The following is a 20,301-nucleotide window of genomic DNA, read 5'->3' as shown; positions in this document are numbered from 1 at the left end:
CAGCTGGGACCTCTTCCAAAGAGGTCCCAAGGACCAGAACCTTCCCATTAGCCCCTCTTTCTCCAGGTTGCCTATTCACCCTCTGCACACACCACTTCAAGCACTCACCCCAGACAGAAGGCACACAGCTGGCCAGGGCCTAGAGTCTTAGAGGTTGGAAAACACCTTCAAGATCACCAAAATCAACTACCATGCATGCACCCTGCCTACCCTCTTGGCTCACCACACCTCAGCTAGAGAGGCCATGCAGTCCCATCCCAATACAAGGGATCCAGATGCAAAGAGAGCAGGCAGCACATGGTGAAGCACAGATAGATCCCAGAGAGCAAGAGGGGGCCACAAGACCAAGAGTATTTCAGGAAGATTTATTATTAAAATAGAAAACACCTACTTCAGTAGGCACAGGGATATTGTAACATTTTCAAATGTGCTGTGTGTAAGCAGTTTATCTGCACGCCATGGAAAGCCATTTCTCAGAGATCTGGCCCAAGAGAGACACTGAAAAATTGCATCCTATAGTTACATTTCTTGACAACTATTTTAACATTCACGTTTGGAAACATTCCAAATTCTATAATTTTCCCATTACAATCACTAGATATAAAGAAAAGTTTTTATTTTAAATACAACCAGTTTTAAAAACAAACAGTAACTTAACAAAATCAAACTAAACATTTTCCACACACAGCAAGTTATATCCTGCATTTGTCTGTCTAAAATAAGCATAACAAAGCAAGTCACTTTGGCACATTCTGTAGATAAATCCATACACAAGAGAACATGTACAGGCTTTGTATTTATGGAAATTTAAGCATAGAGGGGGCAGCAAAAAGTTTTGCATAATGCTTAATTACATGGAGTAGCTGCCAACATTACCTGTCTCAGTCCATAACAGCAATTTAACAGATGCAACTGACTATGCTCAAAAAAAAAAAAAAGGAAAAAAAAAGAAAACCCACGTAATTTATAATTTTTGGGGAGGATGGAGTAAGAGGTAGTCAGTGTTCTTCTGTATCGTGGTGCTACCACCTTAGATTTTCCAACCAGCACTTCGTAGAGAAATGGAGAGCTAAGGGAACATATGCTTCGTTGCTTCTTCTTGTCTTACTCTGATGATAAACTGACAAAAAAATACATTTTTTGTGAAATCGAGGGAAAAAAAAGGCTGCTTTACAGTAATGCCTGTGACTTGCATAAGGGAGGACCAGTGACTGTGTCATCAGAACAGAAAATTCAATGGAGCATCACCCAGGTCCTTAAATAACATCAAAGGCATTACTGTGGTGGTACAGCAGATAGAAAATATGAGCTTGCACTGCAGACCCAAAGCAGAAAGCTACAAACCGACCACCTTTTCTTTCCATTCCATTATTCTCTTGCTAGTTAGTAGCTACCAATGTAAATACAAAGACACATACAATCCGAAGCCTTTTCCAAATGCACAAGGAAGCTCTTAAATCACTTACAAACTGAACCACAAACAGCAGCAATTTATAAAGACTAATTAACAAGGCCTAGACATTGTATTTGTAATCCACAAAACTCAGATTTCAAATACAAAGCATTTGAAGATTTTTGAGAAGTTAACTTACACCAAACATTTATAGAAGGCACATGTGGCAAGAACAATAAATGCAGTACTTATTTTAGCTTTTTACAGAGATTAATACAGTGTTAGCACCACAGCCTTGCTTAAACACTTCTCTGCCTTCTCTAGACAGGTATCACTCAAATGCATTTGGATTTTACTTGGACCTAGTCTGCTGTTTAAAATAGTTCAACCTTCAGAGTGTCACTTGTTAATTTTCTGTGATCACCAACTAAACTAAGCATATCCAGCTTAGGTTTCTGAGAACAGAACTTATCTTTCATTTGGAAAAATCAGAGTGCAAGTCTAAATAATCATCAGAGAAACTCCTTAACAAACATGCTACCTTCTCAATGAAGAAACCACAACTAACAAACAGATCAATGATTAAAAACACAGGTCCTGTATTTATTTGTGTTTTGCAAGTGGAATTCCAGCTTTAAGGTAAGATTTGTTTATGATCCATCAGTGAACTCATGTAAATGTATAAGGAAGCCTTCCAATACTACAACTGAGGCTCTATTGACATTTCCAATGAGGTGTGGAGAAGAGAACATTTCACAGACTAATAAATCAGCAGTAAAAGAATTAAAAAAAAAAAATCTGAAAAAAATATCTATTAGAAATTCGTGTATAAGCATCTCCACTGCAAAGTGGAGATACTTCTGGACTCAAAACTGGCAAGGAAATTCAGGCACTAGATTGAATCACTGCTGATGCACAGTAACCTGAGTTATTGTTTACCGCCATTTGGTAATGCAGCTTCCAGAAGGAAAAAGCCTTTAGGTTTGGTTGTCTTTCACAGAAAAAGTTTTAAAGTGAATTTTAGTGCTCATAAAAAGGTGCCCAAATGATAACATCGGGGACCAAAATCACTTCTTTTGTCAGAGGCGAATGTCTCTCAGAGGTAAGCAACTCCCTGCCAGTTTGTAAACAGTGCTGTTGCAAAAGCATCGACACCAAGAGTGAGACTATATGGTTCTCCAGACATTATCCTCTTGGTCTGTGCTAAAGCCCTAAGCAAACACACCAGTGTGCAACATGACTGAGATGAGATCAACTGGACCAACATCACCAATCTGTTTTACATAAAGCAGAGAGGAACAACACATAGTTGCTGGACTGGTGCTGGATTAGGTGGCCCATAAAGATTACACGTACTTTCTACAGGCCTAAGTCAGAATCCTTTATTCTTAGCAAATTCTTATTCAAACAATCTAGCAATACACATCATTTTTGATTGGTTTCCAGTGACAGGATGCACAGAAACAATCACAAAGCCTTCATAAAACTTTGTAAGGGGTTTACAGAGGTGCTAGCCAACTTCAAATCAATCAATTATCAATGTTTAAACACTGCCTACAAACGCTTGTAAGAACCAACACGAGCATTGCAGTTTGGACAGAAGTGATCCACATCTTTTAGGGCATCAATGCAAAAGGGAATTAAGCAGCAGCCAGCTATGCACCTGCAAAGGAAAAAAAAAAAAAAAAAACACAGTTTTAACACTTGTTATACACACAAGAAGGTTGAATATATTTCCTACAAAAGCTATCCATAAAACTGGTACCATGAAGCTTTAGGAAGAATGCACATTATTGGTTGTTGCAGACCTGCTTCGAGGTCCTGTAGGACTTATACTCAACATGGGCTATTCCAGCTATCGAGGATCAGATTTGAGACAGAATGAGAAAGCAACAGAGCTGAGAGTCTACAATATATTTGTTACTCCTTAGAGCTATCAAAGGTCATGTGAGAAGAGAAAAATGAAGTGCAAACGTGAATTAACCTACCCCAGCAGGCAGAGGCCACCACATGATAGCCATGTCAATGCTCCTGACTCATACGAGAGACGCGTCACAATCATCTGATTACAGGAAGGGCAGCACATCTGAACTGGGCGGTCATAAAATACCACTACAGGTTGCTGCACATACACCGTCTGAACTGTAACTGAGCAAAGAAATATTCTGTTTATTCAATAGGTAAACGAAGAAGAAAAGAGCCTCTACCTCTGAGCTACAACCAGGTATATCACTTGCCCAAAGACAAGCTGGCAGGGAAGACTGGCCTGGCTGAACAGAGAATTGTGGCTAGAGCTTAGGAGAAGAAAGAGGGTTTACAATCTGGAAAAGAGGGCAGGCCACTCGGGAGGACTATAAGGATGTTGCGAGGCAGTGCAGGGACAAAATTAGAAAGGCCAAAGCTCACCTGGAGTTCAATCTGGCTACTGCCATTAAGGACAACAAAAAATGTTTTTACAAATACATCAACGCAAAACGGAGGATTAAGGAGAATCCCCATCCTTTACTGGATGCAGGGGAGAACTTAGTTACAAAAGATGAGGAAAAGGCTGAGGTGCTTAATGCCTGCTTTGCCTCAGTCTTTAGCGGCAAGACCAGTTGTTCTCTGGATACCCAGTACCCTGAGCTGGTGGAAGGGGATGGCGAGCAGAATGTGGCCCTCACAATCCACCAGGAAATGGTTGGCAACCTGCTACAGCACTTGGATGTACGCAAGTCGATGGGGCCGGATGGGACCCACCCAAGCGTACTGAGAGAACTGGCAGAGGAGCTGGCCAACCTGCTTTCCATCATTTATTGGCAGTCCTGGCTATTGGGGGAGGCCCCAGTCAACTGGCAGCTAGCAAACGTGACGCCCATCTACAAGAAGGGACAGAGGGTAGACCCGGGGAACTATAGGCCTGTCAGTTTGACCTCAGTGCCAGGAAAGCTCATGGAGCAGATTATCTTGAGTGTTATCATGCGGCACTTGCAGGGTAACCAGGCGATCAGGCCCAGTCAGCATGGGTTTAGGAAAGGCAGGTCCTACTTCATGAACCTGATCTCCTTCTATGACAAAGTGACCTGCTTGGTGGATGAGGGAAAGGAAGTGGTCTACCTTGACTTCAGTAAGGCTTTTGACACAGTTTCACACAACAGCCTTCTCAAGAAACTGGCTGCTCATGGCTTAGACTGGCGTATGCTTCGTTGGGTTAAAAACTGGCTGGATAGCTGGGCCCAAAGAGTTGTGGTGAATGGAGTCAAAGCCAGTTGGAGGCCTGTCACTAGTGGCATCCCCCAGGGCTTGGTACTGGGGCCAGTCCTCTTTAATATCTTTGTCAATGATCTGGATGAGGGGATCAAGTGCAGCCTCAGTAAGTTCACAGATTACACCAAGCTAGGTGTGTGTGTCAATCTGTGTGAGGGTAGGAAGGCTCTGCAGGAGGATCTGGATAGGCTGCACCGATGGGCAGAGGCCAACTGTATGAAGTTCAACAAGGCCAAGTGCCTGGTCCTGCACCTGGGGCACAACAACCCCAAGCAGAGCTACAGGCTGGGAGATGAGTGGTTGGAGAGCTGCCAGGCAGAGAAGGACCTGGGAGTGATGGTGGATAGTCGGCTGAGTATGAGCCAGCAGTGTGCTCAGGTGGCCAAGAAGGCCAACAGCATCCTGGCTTGTATAAGAAGCAGTGTGGCCAGCAGGGCTAGGGAAGTGATTGTCCCCCTGTAATTGGCTCTGGTGAGGCCGCACCTCGAGTACTGTGTTAAGTTTTGGTCCCCTCGCTACAAGAAGGACATCGAGGTGCTCGAGCAAGTCCAGAGAAGGGTGACGAAGCTGGTGAGAGGTCTGGAGAACAAGTCTTATGAGGAGCGGCTGAGGGAGCAGGGATTGTACAGACTGGAGAAAAGGAGGCTCAGGGACAACCTTATCGCTCTTTATAAGTACATTAAAGGAGGCTGTAGCAAGGTGGGGGTTGGTCTGTTCTCCCACGTGCCTGGTGACAGGATGAGGGGGAATGGGCTAAAGTTGTGCCAGGGGTGTTTTAGGTTGGACATTAGGAAGAATTTTACTGAGAGGGTTGTTGGGCATTGGAATGGGCTGCCCAGGGAACTGGTGGAGTCACCATACCTGGAGGTCTTTAAAAGACGTTTAGATGTTGAACTTAGCAATATGGTGTAGTGGAAGACTTGTTAGTGTTAGGTTAGAGGTTGGACTCGATGATCTTGAGGTCTCTTCCAACCTAGACAATTCTGTGATTCTGTGATAATTCCAAAATACTTGAGGGTAAGAGCAAATACACAATGACAAAAAGAAATCAGCATGGCATTTTGTAATTCAAAACAGATTGTCTAAAACTAAGTCTGCATTAAAAATTGTAGAAAGGTGAATTACATTATTGACATCAGTGTGCTCTGTGGGTATCACAAGACTTAACTGACCTTATTCACTTCAAAAATTTTTCTGGGTAGGTAGGGAACACCTTTGAACCACAATCTTGAAGTTTCTGCAGAGCAGCTATTACAGCCGCTTGACACCTCTTTAACATGAGGTACAGTAAAGTTTCAGGCTTACCGGGGTTATTTGTTGGCATAGGCTGTCCTGTGTACGGAGGAGGGTTCATCCCCTTCCCATCTGGTTTCTGGCCAGGGTCTGGGACAGGATATGGGTGGGGATAGTTCACATTAATTCCTGTTGTTTCCTCATAAGAAGGTGGTGCAGACGGGGCAGAGCCAGTACTCGGGGCAGACATTGTATCTAGAATATAATGGAGATAAACATCGTAACTAAGGACTTTATTTAGGAGAAGTGTCAACTAATTAGGTTTTATTCAGACACAAAGCAGGTAGTTAACTAGATCAAAATGTACATTTCACAGCACAAAATGTATTGACTGTTTTGTGTTTCTGATTGTGTTAAAAGTTAATCTTGATTTTGTTGTTGCTTTCTTCTCTCTTCTGTTTTTTTATTTGGTTGTGTTTTGTTGTTTGTTTTTTTTTTGTTTACACATTTTCCTACCACAAATCATTCCTTTGTAAATTAAATATGCTAAAAATAGGGATATCATGCATCTTTATTAGTACATTAAGCTATATGTCAGTTTCTCCCAGTTCTGCAAGAACCATACTTCAGGTGTCCCCACTCTCCTCCAAAAACAACAACTATGATAGGCTGCATAATAGTTGCTAACTAATACAAGCCCAGCTTGTGGTAAAGCTCAAATATTTAAAACAGAATGTTGATCTTTGCCATGATTTGAAATTAATAAATATTTATATTGAAGGAAAAAGAAACTGCAAACAACTAAGTACATCCAACTCAAATCAAAGCTTTTGTTATTCTCAAGTAAATCTAAAGTTTCTCATTTTTGCTGCTTACAAAGATTTCTATGAATTTGTTAATGGAACTTTTCTCTATCAATTACTATTATATTATTTTATTACAGAATACAGAATGCTAACCACTGCTTTTTCTCAATGTGGAAATAATGACAGATTCCAGCAGGGACTTCCTATCTTTCTCACTGCCTACACAATCCCTATGCCCTGCTCACCAATTTCTTTGTCAAACAATCTCTCATAGCATCAACACTAATTAAGCATCTCCTATTTTTTCTTCCTCCTAAGGACCACCAGACAGATCAATTAGAACCATACTCAATCCCCTTCAGTTGCGTATTTCATTCCTCTGTGTACATGCAAGTCTTTCCACTCAGTACGATATGGGGTGGGAAACCTGTGTCTGACACACTCATTCTGTATTCTTATAGAAGGGTAGGAACAATAACTTACCATAGCACCAGTATGAACAAAATGAATACAAGAAATTGCACTGATGATCAAAAAATTTATGTTAAAAAATGACTCACAACAATATAGGATTACTGTCAAACCTTGCTGCTCTCACTTCCATACTATGAACCCTGCTGCTAAGTTTTGATTTAAAAATAAAAATAAAAATACATATTTCTATACTGAAGAGCTGAAACATGAGCTAAATTAAACACTTTATTGAATATAATGAAATGGATTCATATCCAACTAAAAATCAATGACAGATGTTTCCAATAAATAAGGAAATAAAAAGAAAAGCAGCTCGCTGGGTATATATGCAGTGTCTTGTGGTATAAAAAACCATGCATTATAAGCACAACAATTCTCCCTACTGTTCATACCACATCTAGGGATATCACTGCATTGCTACACTGCACAGTAAACACAGGACCTAAACATACTAAGCTAATCTTAAAACAAACTTAGCTTATTTTCTGAAGCTTATGACTACCAAGTTATTTCCACCCCAAGTTCCTTTTCTATGTTATATGAAAATGAAATTTCATTCCCAAAACAAACCAAGGAGGAACGTGGTTAATCACAGACGCAAGCTAACTCAAACCTGAACATTAAAGACTGAAGTTCAGACCTGGATAAACTCACAAGATCAATCAGTGAACAATCCTTTCCTCACAAGCTACCCTATGCTGTGGGTTTTTACAATCCAGTAGGTTTAGTGTAAATTGGCTGCCAATATGCAAAGTCACTACACAGATGAACAATAAAAGTGAAGTGAAGGATCCTTAAAGAAATTCGTGTTGTCCATGAAGACGTAGCTGGATTTGTGGCCTAGCAGGCAAGAGAGGAATAAGAAAAATCTCAACATAAAAGCTGGCTAATCTCTATGTAGCTCTGTAAGTAGTTAAATTGCCTTTGAGGAACTTAATTTCTGAGAAAAAGGAAGATCACAGTTTCTTTCACACAGAAATCAATACAAAGTCACAGCAGACAGTGGAGGAACAACAGTCAGGGGATCAGGGGACAACCAGCCTAAACTTGTTGTGCAATATGATATTGCACAAGTTTCCTGACAGAGCAGCCTGAATAACCCTTTTACTTTTAAGCTAAAGTGATTGCTTTTCCAGAGAACTTAGATTCCAAAGTAGAGAGAACTGTTGTAAAACTATATATCTACAACCATCTCTTTCCAGGTTACCTCATTCCATTCTCTTTATACATGGAGGTGAGCTTCAAAATTTGTTGTTTCCAAAGAACAATATGATTAAAAGCACCAGTAAAGCAAAAAATTGCACCAGCAAGATTCATCATGAAGGGGTGTGTAAGCAGAGGGAGTTCCTGTATGACAGCTGAAAAAGGTCTGCTGCTCTGGGAAAGCCCCACAGGAGTACAGTATCTGAGAAACAAACAGGTGAGCAGATTGCAAAGAAAAGCATCAAGAACAATCAGACAGGCTAGAGAAGAGAAATTCTGAGAAAAAGCCAAATTAACTGAGGTTCCTTAATTTCAAGAGGCCAGAGAGAATAATGACAACAGACAGGTAGCAATGAAGAAGCTCTGAATAAACTCTTCTTTGACACAACTTCAATGAAAAGTTTAAGAAAAGCTTCAAAATAATAAACTTTTCTTTAGGTCTAGCACTAAGACCATTTAAGCACTGGAAAAACTGGCTAAAGAGTTCAGAGCCTTCCCTCCATAAAGTTTTGACCAAAGCTTTTATTGATGTATTTGTCATACAACATTAAGTAGATTCCTGAATCTCTTGACATCTCTTGCTACTCTATTTTCCATTAGTTCAGCACTATTTGTTGAAAATAAATGCAACACTAATTTTAAACATCTACTTTTATATACACTGTTTCCAAAGTAAAATGCTACTTCCTCTGAAGTTAAGGCCCAAATCCTGAATAAACTGCTTGTAAACGAGCCCCTATCCACAAAACTCATTGCAAGACTGGGTCTAGAATTAACTAAAAACCAGCTTCACCTAGAAAAAGGAAACCAACTAGCATTATGAAAAGTTGCTGAGTATCAATATTATCTGAGTTTCAGGTAAGATAGTAACTAGAGTAAGTTGATATGGTAATAAGCATTAACTTAAAGATTAGATAGCAATGAAAACAAAGGCCAGAGGGACATTCTTGAAAGGGTTTTCAGCATTTTGTTTTAGCTCAGGCAATTCTTACAGCCTGAGTTAGTAACGTATGCTGTACCACTCTGCATAACCTCATAAAAGCACTAAGAATTTCCAGTTACTATCTGCATTTTGCTCATTGCAAACAAGAGCAGAGCAGCTTCTGCCTTTACTTGTATGCTTTGTAGATACATTCTTATATAAAATACCATTAATACAGAGTTGTCTCAGAAGAGTAACTAGTGCATAATGCCTGAATGCAAAGAGAACAAAAGGTTTAAATCACAAACCAACACCAGATCATATAAAAATTGATACAGTCTTAAGCACCCATATAGGACAGAGAAGACTGAAATTTCCAACACATTAACAAACTGTACCTAGCTACTTATGTAAGGACATACATCATATGAGGAACAGCTAAGGGTACTCTGTTCAGCTTAGAGAAGAAGAAACTGAGGGGAGACTTCACGGCTGTCTACAACTTCCTCATGAAGGGGTGATGAGAGGGAAGAAGGAAGTGCTGATCTATTCTCTCTGGTTACAGCTGACACAAGGAAATGGCTTAAAGCTGTGTCAGGGGTAGCTCAGTCAGGAGCAGGACTCAAAGATCTTTATGGGTTCCTTCCAACTCAAGGAACTTTGATCGTATGAAATGACAGCAATTTACTAATTTAAAGATAAACTGAACTTACATGGCTGAAATACAGGCACCAAAGCAAGCTGATGGCAGAGGCAGAAACCAAGCCAACAAGTTTTGTCTTCTTAAAACAGACTCTCAAATGCTGCTCCCAAATAATTCAAAAAGGAAGACTGGTGAGAAGTACTCAACTGCAAGAAAAGACAAAGGATAAGACTGATAACTTTTTGATACATTTGACTTGCCTGTTATCTGCTCCTTGCACATATGCAAACCAGTAGGCTATCTCAAACCAGGAGAAGCAAACACTGAATGACCAACAAGCACACTAAATTCAAAACTGGGTCTTTTACACAAGAGTTTCCATTTACATCTGTAAGTTTCAAATCCAAATGCCACTTAGCACAGAGGAGAACTGAGCAGTTCTTGCTTCTGTTCCCTGTCTCTCACTACCCTTCTGCTTTGAGTCTTTAGAAATGCATGTAGTAAGACAAAAACCAATGGCTTCAGCTACTTGTCCCACACTTCTGCTTTTCATGAAGAAAAAAAAAACAAACAACAACAAAAAAACCCTCTTGTATTCCAGTTGCAGAGAAAGGAGAATATTGACTCACTATGCTACTCAGCTGCACTAAAGCTGGGTAGGTGAGTCACTAGACTCCAAAAAAAAATTAAAAAATAGAAAGAGCAGCAACTCCTTTCTCCAGATTTTTCTTTTTGTTCATTCTCTCAAGAGAAAGAATCACAAATACTTTTATCTGTTCACACTTGTCTTAGCCCAAATCATTTCCTTCCTAAGCACATACTGACGCTGAACACCTGCATGGGGCAAAGCACTCTTCTAGCTTATTGCTTTATGCAGAGATCTGTTGCTCCACATACAGAATAACATTGGCATAAAGGTAGAAAAAAGCCTGGTAAAAGCTACAGCATTCACAAATCACTCTATTCAAGTGCAACCAGCTCATTAGATTAGTAACTTATGCTAGCTGGAGACCTGGAAGACAAGCAGCACATCCTATCAACAGCAAGATACATGGATATCCTCCCGCCCAACAGAGGATGCAGCACAGAGCTCTGTCACTTTTATAACTGCACTAAAGCCACATAAATGTCAGGGAATGGAAGCCTTTTAGAACTGTTGACTGCTAAGCAAAACTCAGCAGTATGCACCACTTTGTGCAGTTCTGCATTTTGCAAAATCAGATTTCAGTTGATTCAAGTGCTCCACATCACCCCCAAGTTAATCCCTAAACTACAAACCCATGCAGCAAGCTGAAACCCAAAGCATGGGTTTCAAGCACTTACTGCCTAACCCACACCGCCAGTTCTAACATGGCAAGAGGAGTTTGCAGGCTGTATCTGAAAAAGTACAGCACTTGGCTAAACTTTCCTTTTACCTTGCTATTCAATAAAGTGAACTAAGTAAATCAGACTTCTAAGGTAATTTATCTGAGGAAATTATTAGCCAACGGTTCCTTATGAAACCTTCTATCACACACTGCAGGGTTTGTATCTGACTGGAATTGCCCGAGATAAATCCTTGACTTGGAACTAAAAGTACACTCACAGGCAGCTACACACTTTAGGTTTCAGCTGGGTTATAGTTCATCAGACATGAGAACTTCCTGATGATGTTCATGTAATTTAAAAAAAAAAAAAAAAAAAAAAAAAACACACCACTATATAGGTGACACTTTACATTTTAATTAAATAGCTGCACAGTGTTCCTGAGTACATCTTCCCACTGCACAGGTTTCTCAGAAATTGGGTAGTTTCTGCAGAACGCAAACTCAAATGTTGAATTATAAAGCCTAGTGTAGAAGACTTACTCTGATCTTCTTCTTCATCAAAATGAATACAGGGAAAATCCGAAGGAATGTACGTCACAGTTCAGGAACTACAGACGTATTACTGAATGTGCCCAAAACATAACAGGTTGCCCTGTGATAATCGACACCTGCACCGTCTGCCAAGTAAACACCCATTCAAACGTGAATTTATGCCATTGTCTTTTCCTAGGAAGGGATATGACTTCAAGATTCCCTTTCTCTCAAGGGCCAGATTTACTGTAAGAACATATAGGGAATGCTATCTGTGTCATACTCCAAAATACAGAGAGGAGGACAGAGCTACAAAGCTGCAGTCATCTCCTTCCTTCTTCCCACTCCGTTCATGATGCTGATCAGTTGGGATCAGGGTCTGGCTCATGCCTTTCACCTGTCTTCACCTCATGGTACCAACTACACCTTTCCTCACCCAATATGAACACATATTTAGTGCCATTTTTTCACCAGAGGTTGCAAACCCCATCTCATGAGAATTATTGATACTGCCCAGATCAGTTTGTTAAGATTGTGTAGTTTAAAACTGCACCCTTTTTCTGAAGACAGGATACAAATGTGTACCCTGACATGTGGAAAACCACCTTTTACCCAAGGACAAGCACGGAAAAGAAAAAAAGAAAAAAAAAAAAACACAGGAGGGGAAACCAATCAAAAGTAGAAAGATAAGTCATTCATGCTTCAACCAACAACTAAAATGCATCAGAGGGCAATTATGTTTTTAATCCCAGCTCGTTTCCTGGCATGCACCAAAGTTTAGCAGAAATGCATTCCACAGCAGTGCACAGGTAACACAGCAGCACCTGAAGGATAACTGAGGGCAGATGACTCTTCTTCCCCTTACAATCTGAAGGCAGGGTTGTGGGGGAAGGAAGGGAGAAGAAAAGAAAAAGTCTGCATAGCCCCCACATTAACACACCACATGAGCAGAAACTTATGTGCAGAAGTGCTGCTCCTGATAGCCTGCAGAAACTGGGAGAGACCCTAGTGGCATCTCCTCAACCAGCCAAACCTGTAATGCAATAGGAAGTACCACTCAGCTAAGAATGGAAGAGTAAATACACTTAAAACCTTCAGAAAAATTTTCCTCATCTGAAAGCTTCCTTTATTGCTCAGGTAAAGATCTAAAATACTCTACTTGTTTCTAAACACTCCACCCTGAAACTCAATCTTACTATAAAGAAAATACATTTGGACTGAATCTTGAATGCCTGTTTTAAGAAGCCTTTATGAAAGATAAATTTTGTTAGCTCGATGCAAGTTTCAATAAAGAATATTTCCATTGTTTGGCATGGATTTAAAACTTTCTTGTTTTTAACAAAAAGAAATATATATCCTTAGAACAGTGCATTAGCAAATATTTGTCCTAAATCAACTCAGGAAAATTTCTACCAAAATATAATAATAATTAAAAGAAGAAAAAAAAAAGCCAACTTGTCACTATGGCTACCTACCACCACAGAGTGAGTTTTCAGTCAGATCAGTTCCTAGCATACAAGTGGTACAAGGTGAGATGGCAAGAACACTCATGCAAACAAATGTAAGCAGATCATGAAACCAGACCCAAAATCTCAGACCATCTGTTTTTGCTTTCACTGAATGTCATTCCAAAACTCAGAATCAATATATGCACACGTAGAGTAAGAGAAGAGATGTGCCTGTTACAAGCATTTATTAGGATGACTTGGAAAAAAAGTAAGTAGCTAATTTTGTTTTATCTTCTACTGTAAGGAATGTCGCTGAATGCAAATTCAGCACACAAACACGTGACAGCAGTTAGCGTTCAGAATTTTTACTGAGATGAACAACACTAGCAAAGAGATGTGAAAGACGACCAGCCTAGCTAAACAGAGAATTATTGCTAGAGCTTAGGAGAAAAAAGAGGGTTTACAATCTGGAAAAGAGGGCAGGCCACTCGGGAGGACTATAAGGATGTTGCGAGGCAGTGCAGGGACAAAATTAGAAAGGCCAAAGCTCACCTGGAGTTCAATCTGGCTACTGCCATTAAGGACAACAAAAAATGTTTTTACAAATACATCAACGCAAAACGGAGGATTAAGGAGAATCCCCATCCTTTACTGGATGCAGGGGAGAACTTAGTTACAAAAGATGAGGAAAAGGCTGAGGTGCTTAATGCCTGCTTTGCCTCAGTCTTTAGCGGCAAGACCAGTTGTTCTCTGGATACCCAGTACCCTGAGCTGGTGGAAGGGGATGGCGAGCAGAATGTGGCCCTCACAATCCACCAGGAAATGGTTGGCAACCTGCTACAGCACTTGGATGTACGCAAGTCGATGGGGCCGGATGGGACCCACCCAAGCGTACTGAGAGAACTGGCAGAGGAGCTGGCCAACCTGCTTTCCATCATTTATTGGCAGTCCTGGCTATTGGGGGAGGCCCCAGTCAACTGGCAGCTAGCAAACGTGACGCCCATCTACAAGAAGGGACAGAGGGTAGACCCGGGGAACTATAGGCCTGTCAGTTTGACCTCAGTGCCAGGAAAGCTCATGGAGCAGATTATCTTGAGTGTTATCATGCGGCACTTGCAGGGTAACCAGGCGATCAGGCCCAGTCAGCATGGGTTTAGGAAAGGCAGGTCCTACTTCATGAACCTGATCTCCTTCTATGACAAAGTGACCTGCTTGGTGGATGAGGGAAAGGAAGTGGTCTACCTTGACTTCAGTAAGGCTTTTGACACACTACTTTTGACAGTAAGGCTTTGTCTGGAGAACAAGTCTCATGAGGAGTGGCTGAGGGAGCAGGGATTGTTCAGCCTGGAAAAGAGGAGGCTCAGGGGCAACCTTATTGCTCTCTACAGGTACCTTAAAGGAGGCTGTAGCGAGGTGGGGTTGGTCTATTCTCCCACATGCCTGGCAACAGGACAAGGGGGAATGGGCTAAAGTTGTGCCAGGGGAGGTTTAGATTGGATATTAGGAAGAATTTCTTTACCAAAAGGGTTGTTAGACATTGGAATGGGCTGCCCAGGGAAGTGGTAGAGTCACCATCCCTGGTGGTCTTTAGAAGATGTTTAGATGTAGAACTCAGTGATATGGTTTAGTGGAGGACTGGTTAGTGTTAGGTCAGAGGTTGGACTCAATGGTCTTGGAGGTCTCTTCCAACCTAGATGATTCTGTAAGCCTCTGTTCTGGCTATCCAAATGAAGAACAAGGTAACAACATCATCAGAAACCATTAGGATTTTTTTTTTTTTAAAGAGCACCAAAAGTTACTATTTTATTAGACTTCTTAGCAGTTTGGGGAAGACTTCTATTAAATGATAGATTTGATGGATCAAGAAAAAAAAAAAAAAAAACACATGTAAACTCAATCCTTCATGGTTCAGTGCAAGACAGCAGATCTCAAGCAGGAACACAAGACCTTCCACTTGGGATGAAGAGAGAGTGCTGGGTAGTGGCTGGGAATGCAGCAGAGGAGCTGGCAGGAGAAATGGGGCTGTAAAATAGCCCAGTGTGAGAGGGGCTTAAGCTGAGGAAGGGAGCAGACAGCACCAACACCAAACGACAGAAGATGCACAGGGTTGCCAGGAGCACAAGAGCTAAGCCACTGTCTCCCTGCCATTGCCATCCAAAAAGCTTTAAGTGCATCTCACAAACTCCTGCCAGACTCTGGACTCTTGCTGCTCTATCCCCATCTCACTGCTGTCTCCTCGATGATCCCCTTCCCATATTCCCATTCCTCAGGTTTATTCCAAGAAGCTGTCCCCAGTTTGAAAGACACTATCTTAAAGTGCAGAGTATAACACAGCCTTCCGTTGGAGAGACAGTGGAGAAGAAACAGAAAAAAAAAAAAAAAGTCTGGCACCAATTAAAAAAAAAAAAAAAAAAAGCTTTGACTCACAGGCATACATGACTGTACTATCTGATCTTTTAAGACCAGTAAAATGCCCGCTCTGGAATCCTAGCAGAATTGATGGGCCAAACATTCAAGTGAAATGAATAGATTAGTTGGAAGGAAACTGAAGCGGGACAGTTTTTACCAGAAGCAAACAAAAGGCACGGTAAATGAGCCAGATAGCTAAGGCTGAATTTCCCCATTAGCACCATAGCTTGCTGTAAATGCCTCCATAATGAAAACAGAAGTAGGAAACACATTCCAGAACAGACAGCTGTGACAGAACACAAGTCAAAGGGCCTTGAAAAACCTCTCCTAAAATTAGTCTTAAGTAGGCAGCTGGTCCAAATGACCTCCGGGGATTCCTTCTGACCTATACTGCTGTTTAATAACACAAAAAACAGAAGATGGGTTGCTAGAAAAAAAAAAAAAAAAGAAAAAAAAAACAGATAACAAAGGCCCAGTTCTGTTTTAAGACATGGGTACTTAAGTTAGGACAAAACTGATGCAAAAGATACCAGTCCTCAAATGTAAACAAAAATTAAATTGCTTTAACGACTTCCTCATTGAGGACAATTCACCAGATGTCTGCCTTTATTGCTGAGCTGTCCCCATTGTTGCCAGCTTGATTCAGGTCACTGAGGCACTAATTCATCCCAAGTACAGAGACCACAAGGAGTGGAACTGCAGCGTCTGTTAAATGCCCATGCCCCAAGTACTGCTGTACACCTACTGAAATGCAGATTCTAGATCAGCATCTTCGTATCAACAGGAAACTGGATTTTAGTAGCAGTCCTGACTTTTTTCCATAGTTTACCAAGCATAATGTAAATAGATATATTTGAGAACACATGAATTTTAAAATTTTAACACATGATTTTCAAGATTAAGATCCGTTTTAAGACAAGTTTGATTTTCTCGCTTTTATGCAAGATGCTCTGGAAACCTCTGTCTGTCCACGTTAGAAGTTGTAAAAAATTTTACCCTTAACTTACAACCAGCTTCTGTTGTGTCTACATCATCCTTTAAGTAGCTTGTTGACAAGTTGTATATCCTAGTGTTTAACCCATAGGTTTCTACTACCGTAACTTCCCAACTACAGTTCTCAACCACCAGCTCCTGTCTGACAAAGCTCTGCTGGTCCATGTTTATGCACTGCTGATGTTTATACACTCAAGTTGTCTCATGGTCTTCCCAGCAGACTAAGCAGAAATGTGGAATGGTTTATTAGAAAGGGAGTTGTGTATTTAGTCCAGTGTGGGATTGGCCACGTAGCTAGGACAAACATAGGAGCTGGTGCAGAAGAAAAGAACAACGTGACTACAGGCACAGTGTGTACACAGGAGCAGTTATTTTGGTAACCCCTCACTTCCTTGTGTGGAAGGCATTGTTCTCAGCTTTCACACCAACCTCCTACTCACACTGCAGCTTTGGCAGATGGAAGAAAGCAATCAAAAGATGACTAAGCTTAAGTTTTTGTAGTACTGTATATTCTACAATTATATTTTTAAAAACCACTGACCTTCTGTTTTCTTTAAAAAAAAAAAAAGAAAAAAAAAAGTTTCCCCTTATGAGTAAGCTACAGATCCAAATGCTGATGAACTGCCCCCAGTCATCGCTCCTGCTGCGTGGCAGATGCTGCACAACTGAAGCCAATCCCCATCTCTGTTTCCCTGAGGAAACAAGGTCAAAGAAATCATCACCTTTTAATAGATTTCAAAATGCTCATGATCATAAATTCTAGCACAAACTCTTCTAGTCTCAGTACTTATGGCCAATACTTATTTCCAAATGATGTTGCATTTTTCAGTTCTTACCACTGACTAATTTGGGGCAGGTGGTTCTAGTCAAAAATGATATCTACCCTTTTTTTCTTCTCCCCACCCTACAAGACAGAAGCAAACAGGTTTCAGGTCTTCAAAGCAGCATCCCTGGAATGATGACATCTCTTTTCTTCTTTTCTTCTTCTTCCCCTCCCCCCCCCCTTTTTTTTTTTAATTAACTAAGGAAGACATTTCAATTCTGAGGCACAGAAAACTATCAAGTACTAAAACAAACAGCGTAAAAATAAAACCAAGTATCAATCCCATTAATATATCTAATTTCTAATGGAAATTAGAATAGAATTGCTATTTTTAATGGAAATTCTTTTAAAAAGAACAAGATGACATCAGGATTAAAAGACAATCTCATCAAAAGACTAATCACTGGGGATGCAACCACAACTTCAGCTTGTCAACAGAATTTTACTGATATCCCTCTCGCTCTGAACGTCAACCCTAAAGCAATATTTGAACTATTACTTCATACGGCCAGTACAAATGTGTCTTTCAATCTGGCTTGAAGATTAGCCTGGGGACAAGAGCAAGAGAAGGTAATAACCCATCTCTCTACTTAGCGTAAAGAAACGGAAAATAAAGGCTTATGAAAACAGATTTCCTAACCCAGCCTGGACAAGTAAATACACTGTCATCCTTCCCTTACTCTTTAGCTAAGATTTGGCAAGATTAATCTGTTTGCACTATTCCTCCTCAGTTCCCATTGCTAGAAACCCCAGGTTTTGCTCTCCAAAACCATAGATAATTACAGGAGCTCTGTCACAGCAGCGCTGAAGACAGCTGCTGATCAGCAGCACCCAGAATGAAAGGCAGACTGACAGCTAATCTTTTTTTTAAACAGTCAGGCAGGATATACAGGTTTATGGGAGTACTCGGGATTTTTGCAGCACGCAGCAGCAAGCTGTAATGCAGCACTTGCTGGGGCCACCATGTTAGTTACCTGAACTCCAGACAACAGCATCCTAACTCACCAACCTTCTGAGAAACAGCACATTAAAGTCACACAGATTTCTCAGCTGTTTGTTAAAGAATAAAACTCTGTGATACTTTAAGGGGAAAAAAGCAAACGAACAAAAAAATTCAATACCTTATTGTTTCAGTAAGACAACCAGTGCCATTGGAGTCACACTGGATTTACCAACGAAACACTAGCAAACAAAACACAAGGAGACCAGAAATCGCATTAGGCAGCCCGTTGTCCTGAGCAGAGGAGGATGCACACTTTACATGTAGGTTTGGTAAGGCAGAAAGTAAACATGGCCAAACACCCAGCGCGGCGGCGGGGTCAGCGCCAGCACCACAGGGAGCTGCTCTGCGCCGCTCCCTCAGGTGAGCGGCCCTGACAGATGGGCGCCCGGTGCCGTCCCTTCTTCCCTTCCTTTCCCTTCCCTTCTTCCCTTCCTTTCCCTTCCCTTCTTCTCTTCGCCCACAACTTCGGTGACCACCGATGGCTTCCTCCGAGCGGCCCGGCGCTTTCCCACCCGTCCCGGCTCCAGAGGCGCCCGCGCAACCACTGCTTCCCCCAGCCCGTCCCTTACCGCTCCGCAGCGGCCGCCGCCTGCCCTCCCCGTCGCCCGGCTGGAGCCGCTGTCCCGTCCCGACCCTTTCTCCTCCCCTTCCCCGAGACTGCACGAATCACGCACCTGCCCCGGACACCCCCGGCTCCGGGACCGGCCGCCCCCGCTCCGCCTCCCCGGCCTGCGGCACCTGGCAGCGGGGCGAGTTGAAAAGGAAAACGAAATGCAAAAAAAGCCTCGGGAAACACGAAAAGTTCCATGCACGACGCCGGGAGCGGAAGCTGCCTCCTCAGAGAAACGTCCCGCTGGAAAGTCCTGCCCTGGGGCTACCCGCAGGTTCCCAGATTCACAGGGATCCTCAGCTTCCCCATAATCAGCATTGCCAGACTGCCCATTTTCTAAAACAGGAGAATAAAATAAATCCTTCCCCTAATTCCTCTATATGCTTTTTTTTACCAGGACCATCTCTTTCAGCCAATGCTGCATGTGACAAAACAGAAAGAAAACTATCAAAAAAACCTTCCAGCAGATCCAGTGATGTTAACTGGGGCTCTTAGAAGCAATTAATTGGATTCAGCCTTTGGAAGCTACAGAGGTTGTTGCTCCTTCATCCATCCAACCCAACAGCTCAAAAATATGTGCCAAGGTAAGACAGAAACCATTACTGGCCAGATCCCTGAAAGGGATTCACCAAGAATTGCTTCTGCTTCACCCCTGCAGTTTAAATGAGCCAGTTGGCAAGATTTGTTATTTAAGTGCTTCAATCTGCGTGTGACTGGAAGGAGTCACCAACCCCCCAGGGCTCAGCAAGGACTCTATGGTAGGCCTTTTGGCTGAAAGTATCTAAAATCTGTTGAAGTCTTAGTTTTGTGCTTAAAACCTTTCTTGGCCCTCGCCCTAAGTAACACATATAAAGCTTCAATTCAAGCCCATCCCAGAGCCAGGATTCAAGTTTCATAGGACAAAAGGTGCGTTCACTCCAAGCGACAAGAAGCCCAAGAGTCAACTCTGCAGTCAGAGGGACCTACCGTATTGCCTACAGGTATGTGTATGCAGGGTTTTGATCAGATAGTGAAGTACAAGGGCTCTGCCAGCATGAATACTCCTCGCCCCCGATTCTGTTTAAAAATAAAAAATAATTAAAAAAAAAATGGTGGGCTTTGCTTTTGTTTTGATTTGGCAGCAGTCAGTCCTTCCTGCTTGTTAGCATTTGACCCAGAGGGTAGAACATGACTTACATGTGACTTAAACGTGACTTAACTTTTCATCATTGTCAAGAAATCACATAATAGATCATGATATTTATCTCAGAAGCAGGA

The 20,301-nt window shown here is 41.7% G+C and overlaps 1 protein-coding gene across 5 annotated transcripts; it reads right to left on the bottom strand.

Moving 5' to 3' along the window:
• Window positions 1-348: 348 nt before the first annotated feature.
• Window positions 349-19,343, bottom strand: LITAF (lipopolysaccharide induced TNF factor). 5 transcript variants are annotated; one of them, XM_068699947.1, is made up of 5 exons: window positions 19,004-19,339; window positions 9,991-10,126; window positions 5,945-6,127; window positions 3,382-3,541; window positions 349-3,056 (listed from the first exon to the last, which is right to left on the bottom strand). In XM_068699947.1, exons 3-5 carry the CDS (start codon window positions 6,120-6,122, stop codon window positions 2,948-2,950), a joined length of 447 nt encoding a protein of 148 aa, XP_068556048.1. In that variant the 5' UTR covers window positions 6,123-6,127; window positions 9,991-10,126; window positions 19,004-19,339; the 3' UTR covers window positions 349-2,947. The 5 variants fall into 5 exon arrangements, with proteins under 5 accessions (XP_068556048.1, XP_068556050.1, XP_068556052.1 ...); XM_068699949.1 differs by having other exon boundaries at window positions 19,109-19,339; XM_068699951.1 differs by lacking the exon at window positions 9,991-10,126 and having other exon boundaries at window positions 19,109-19,343.
• Between the last annotated feature and the right edge of the window lie 958 nt (window positions 19,344-20,301).

This window comes from Anas acuta, chromosome 15 (assembly GCF_963932015.1).
Source record: "Anas acuta chromosome 15, bAnaAcu1.1, whole genome shotgun sequence".
NCBI lineage: Eukaryota > Metazoa > Chordata > Aves > Anseriformes > Anatidae > Anas > Anas acuta.
The sequence above is the reverse complement of the archived record's forward strand: the minus strand, read 5'-3'. Positions and strand labels throughout refer to the sequence as shown.

What these genes read in the sequence shown, in the direction of transcription:
- LITAF (XM_068699946.1), bottom strand. Translation starts at nt 10,202, where the DNA reads ATGTGCAAGGAGCAGATAACAG. An exon ending in GTGCAAGGAGCAGATAACAG is followed by an intron (nt 6,128 to 10,180) that starts GCAAGTCAAATG and finishes ATTATATTCTAG; the next exon opens with ATACAATGTCTGCCCCGAGT. An exon ending in TATGCCAACAAATAACCCCG is followed by an intron (nt 3,542 to 5,944) that starts GTAAGCCTGAAA and finishes TTCTTTGCTCAG; the next exon opens with TTACAGTTCAGACGGTGTAT.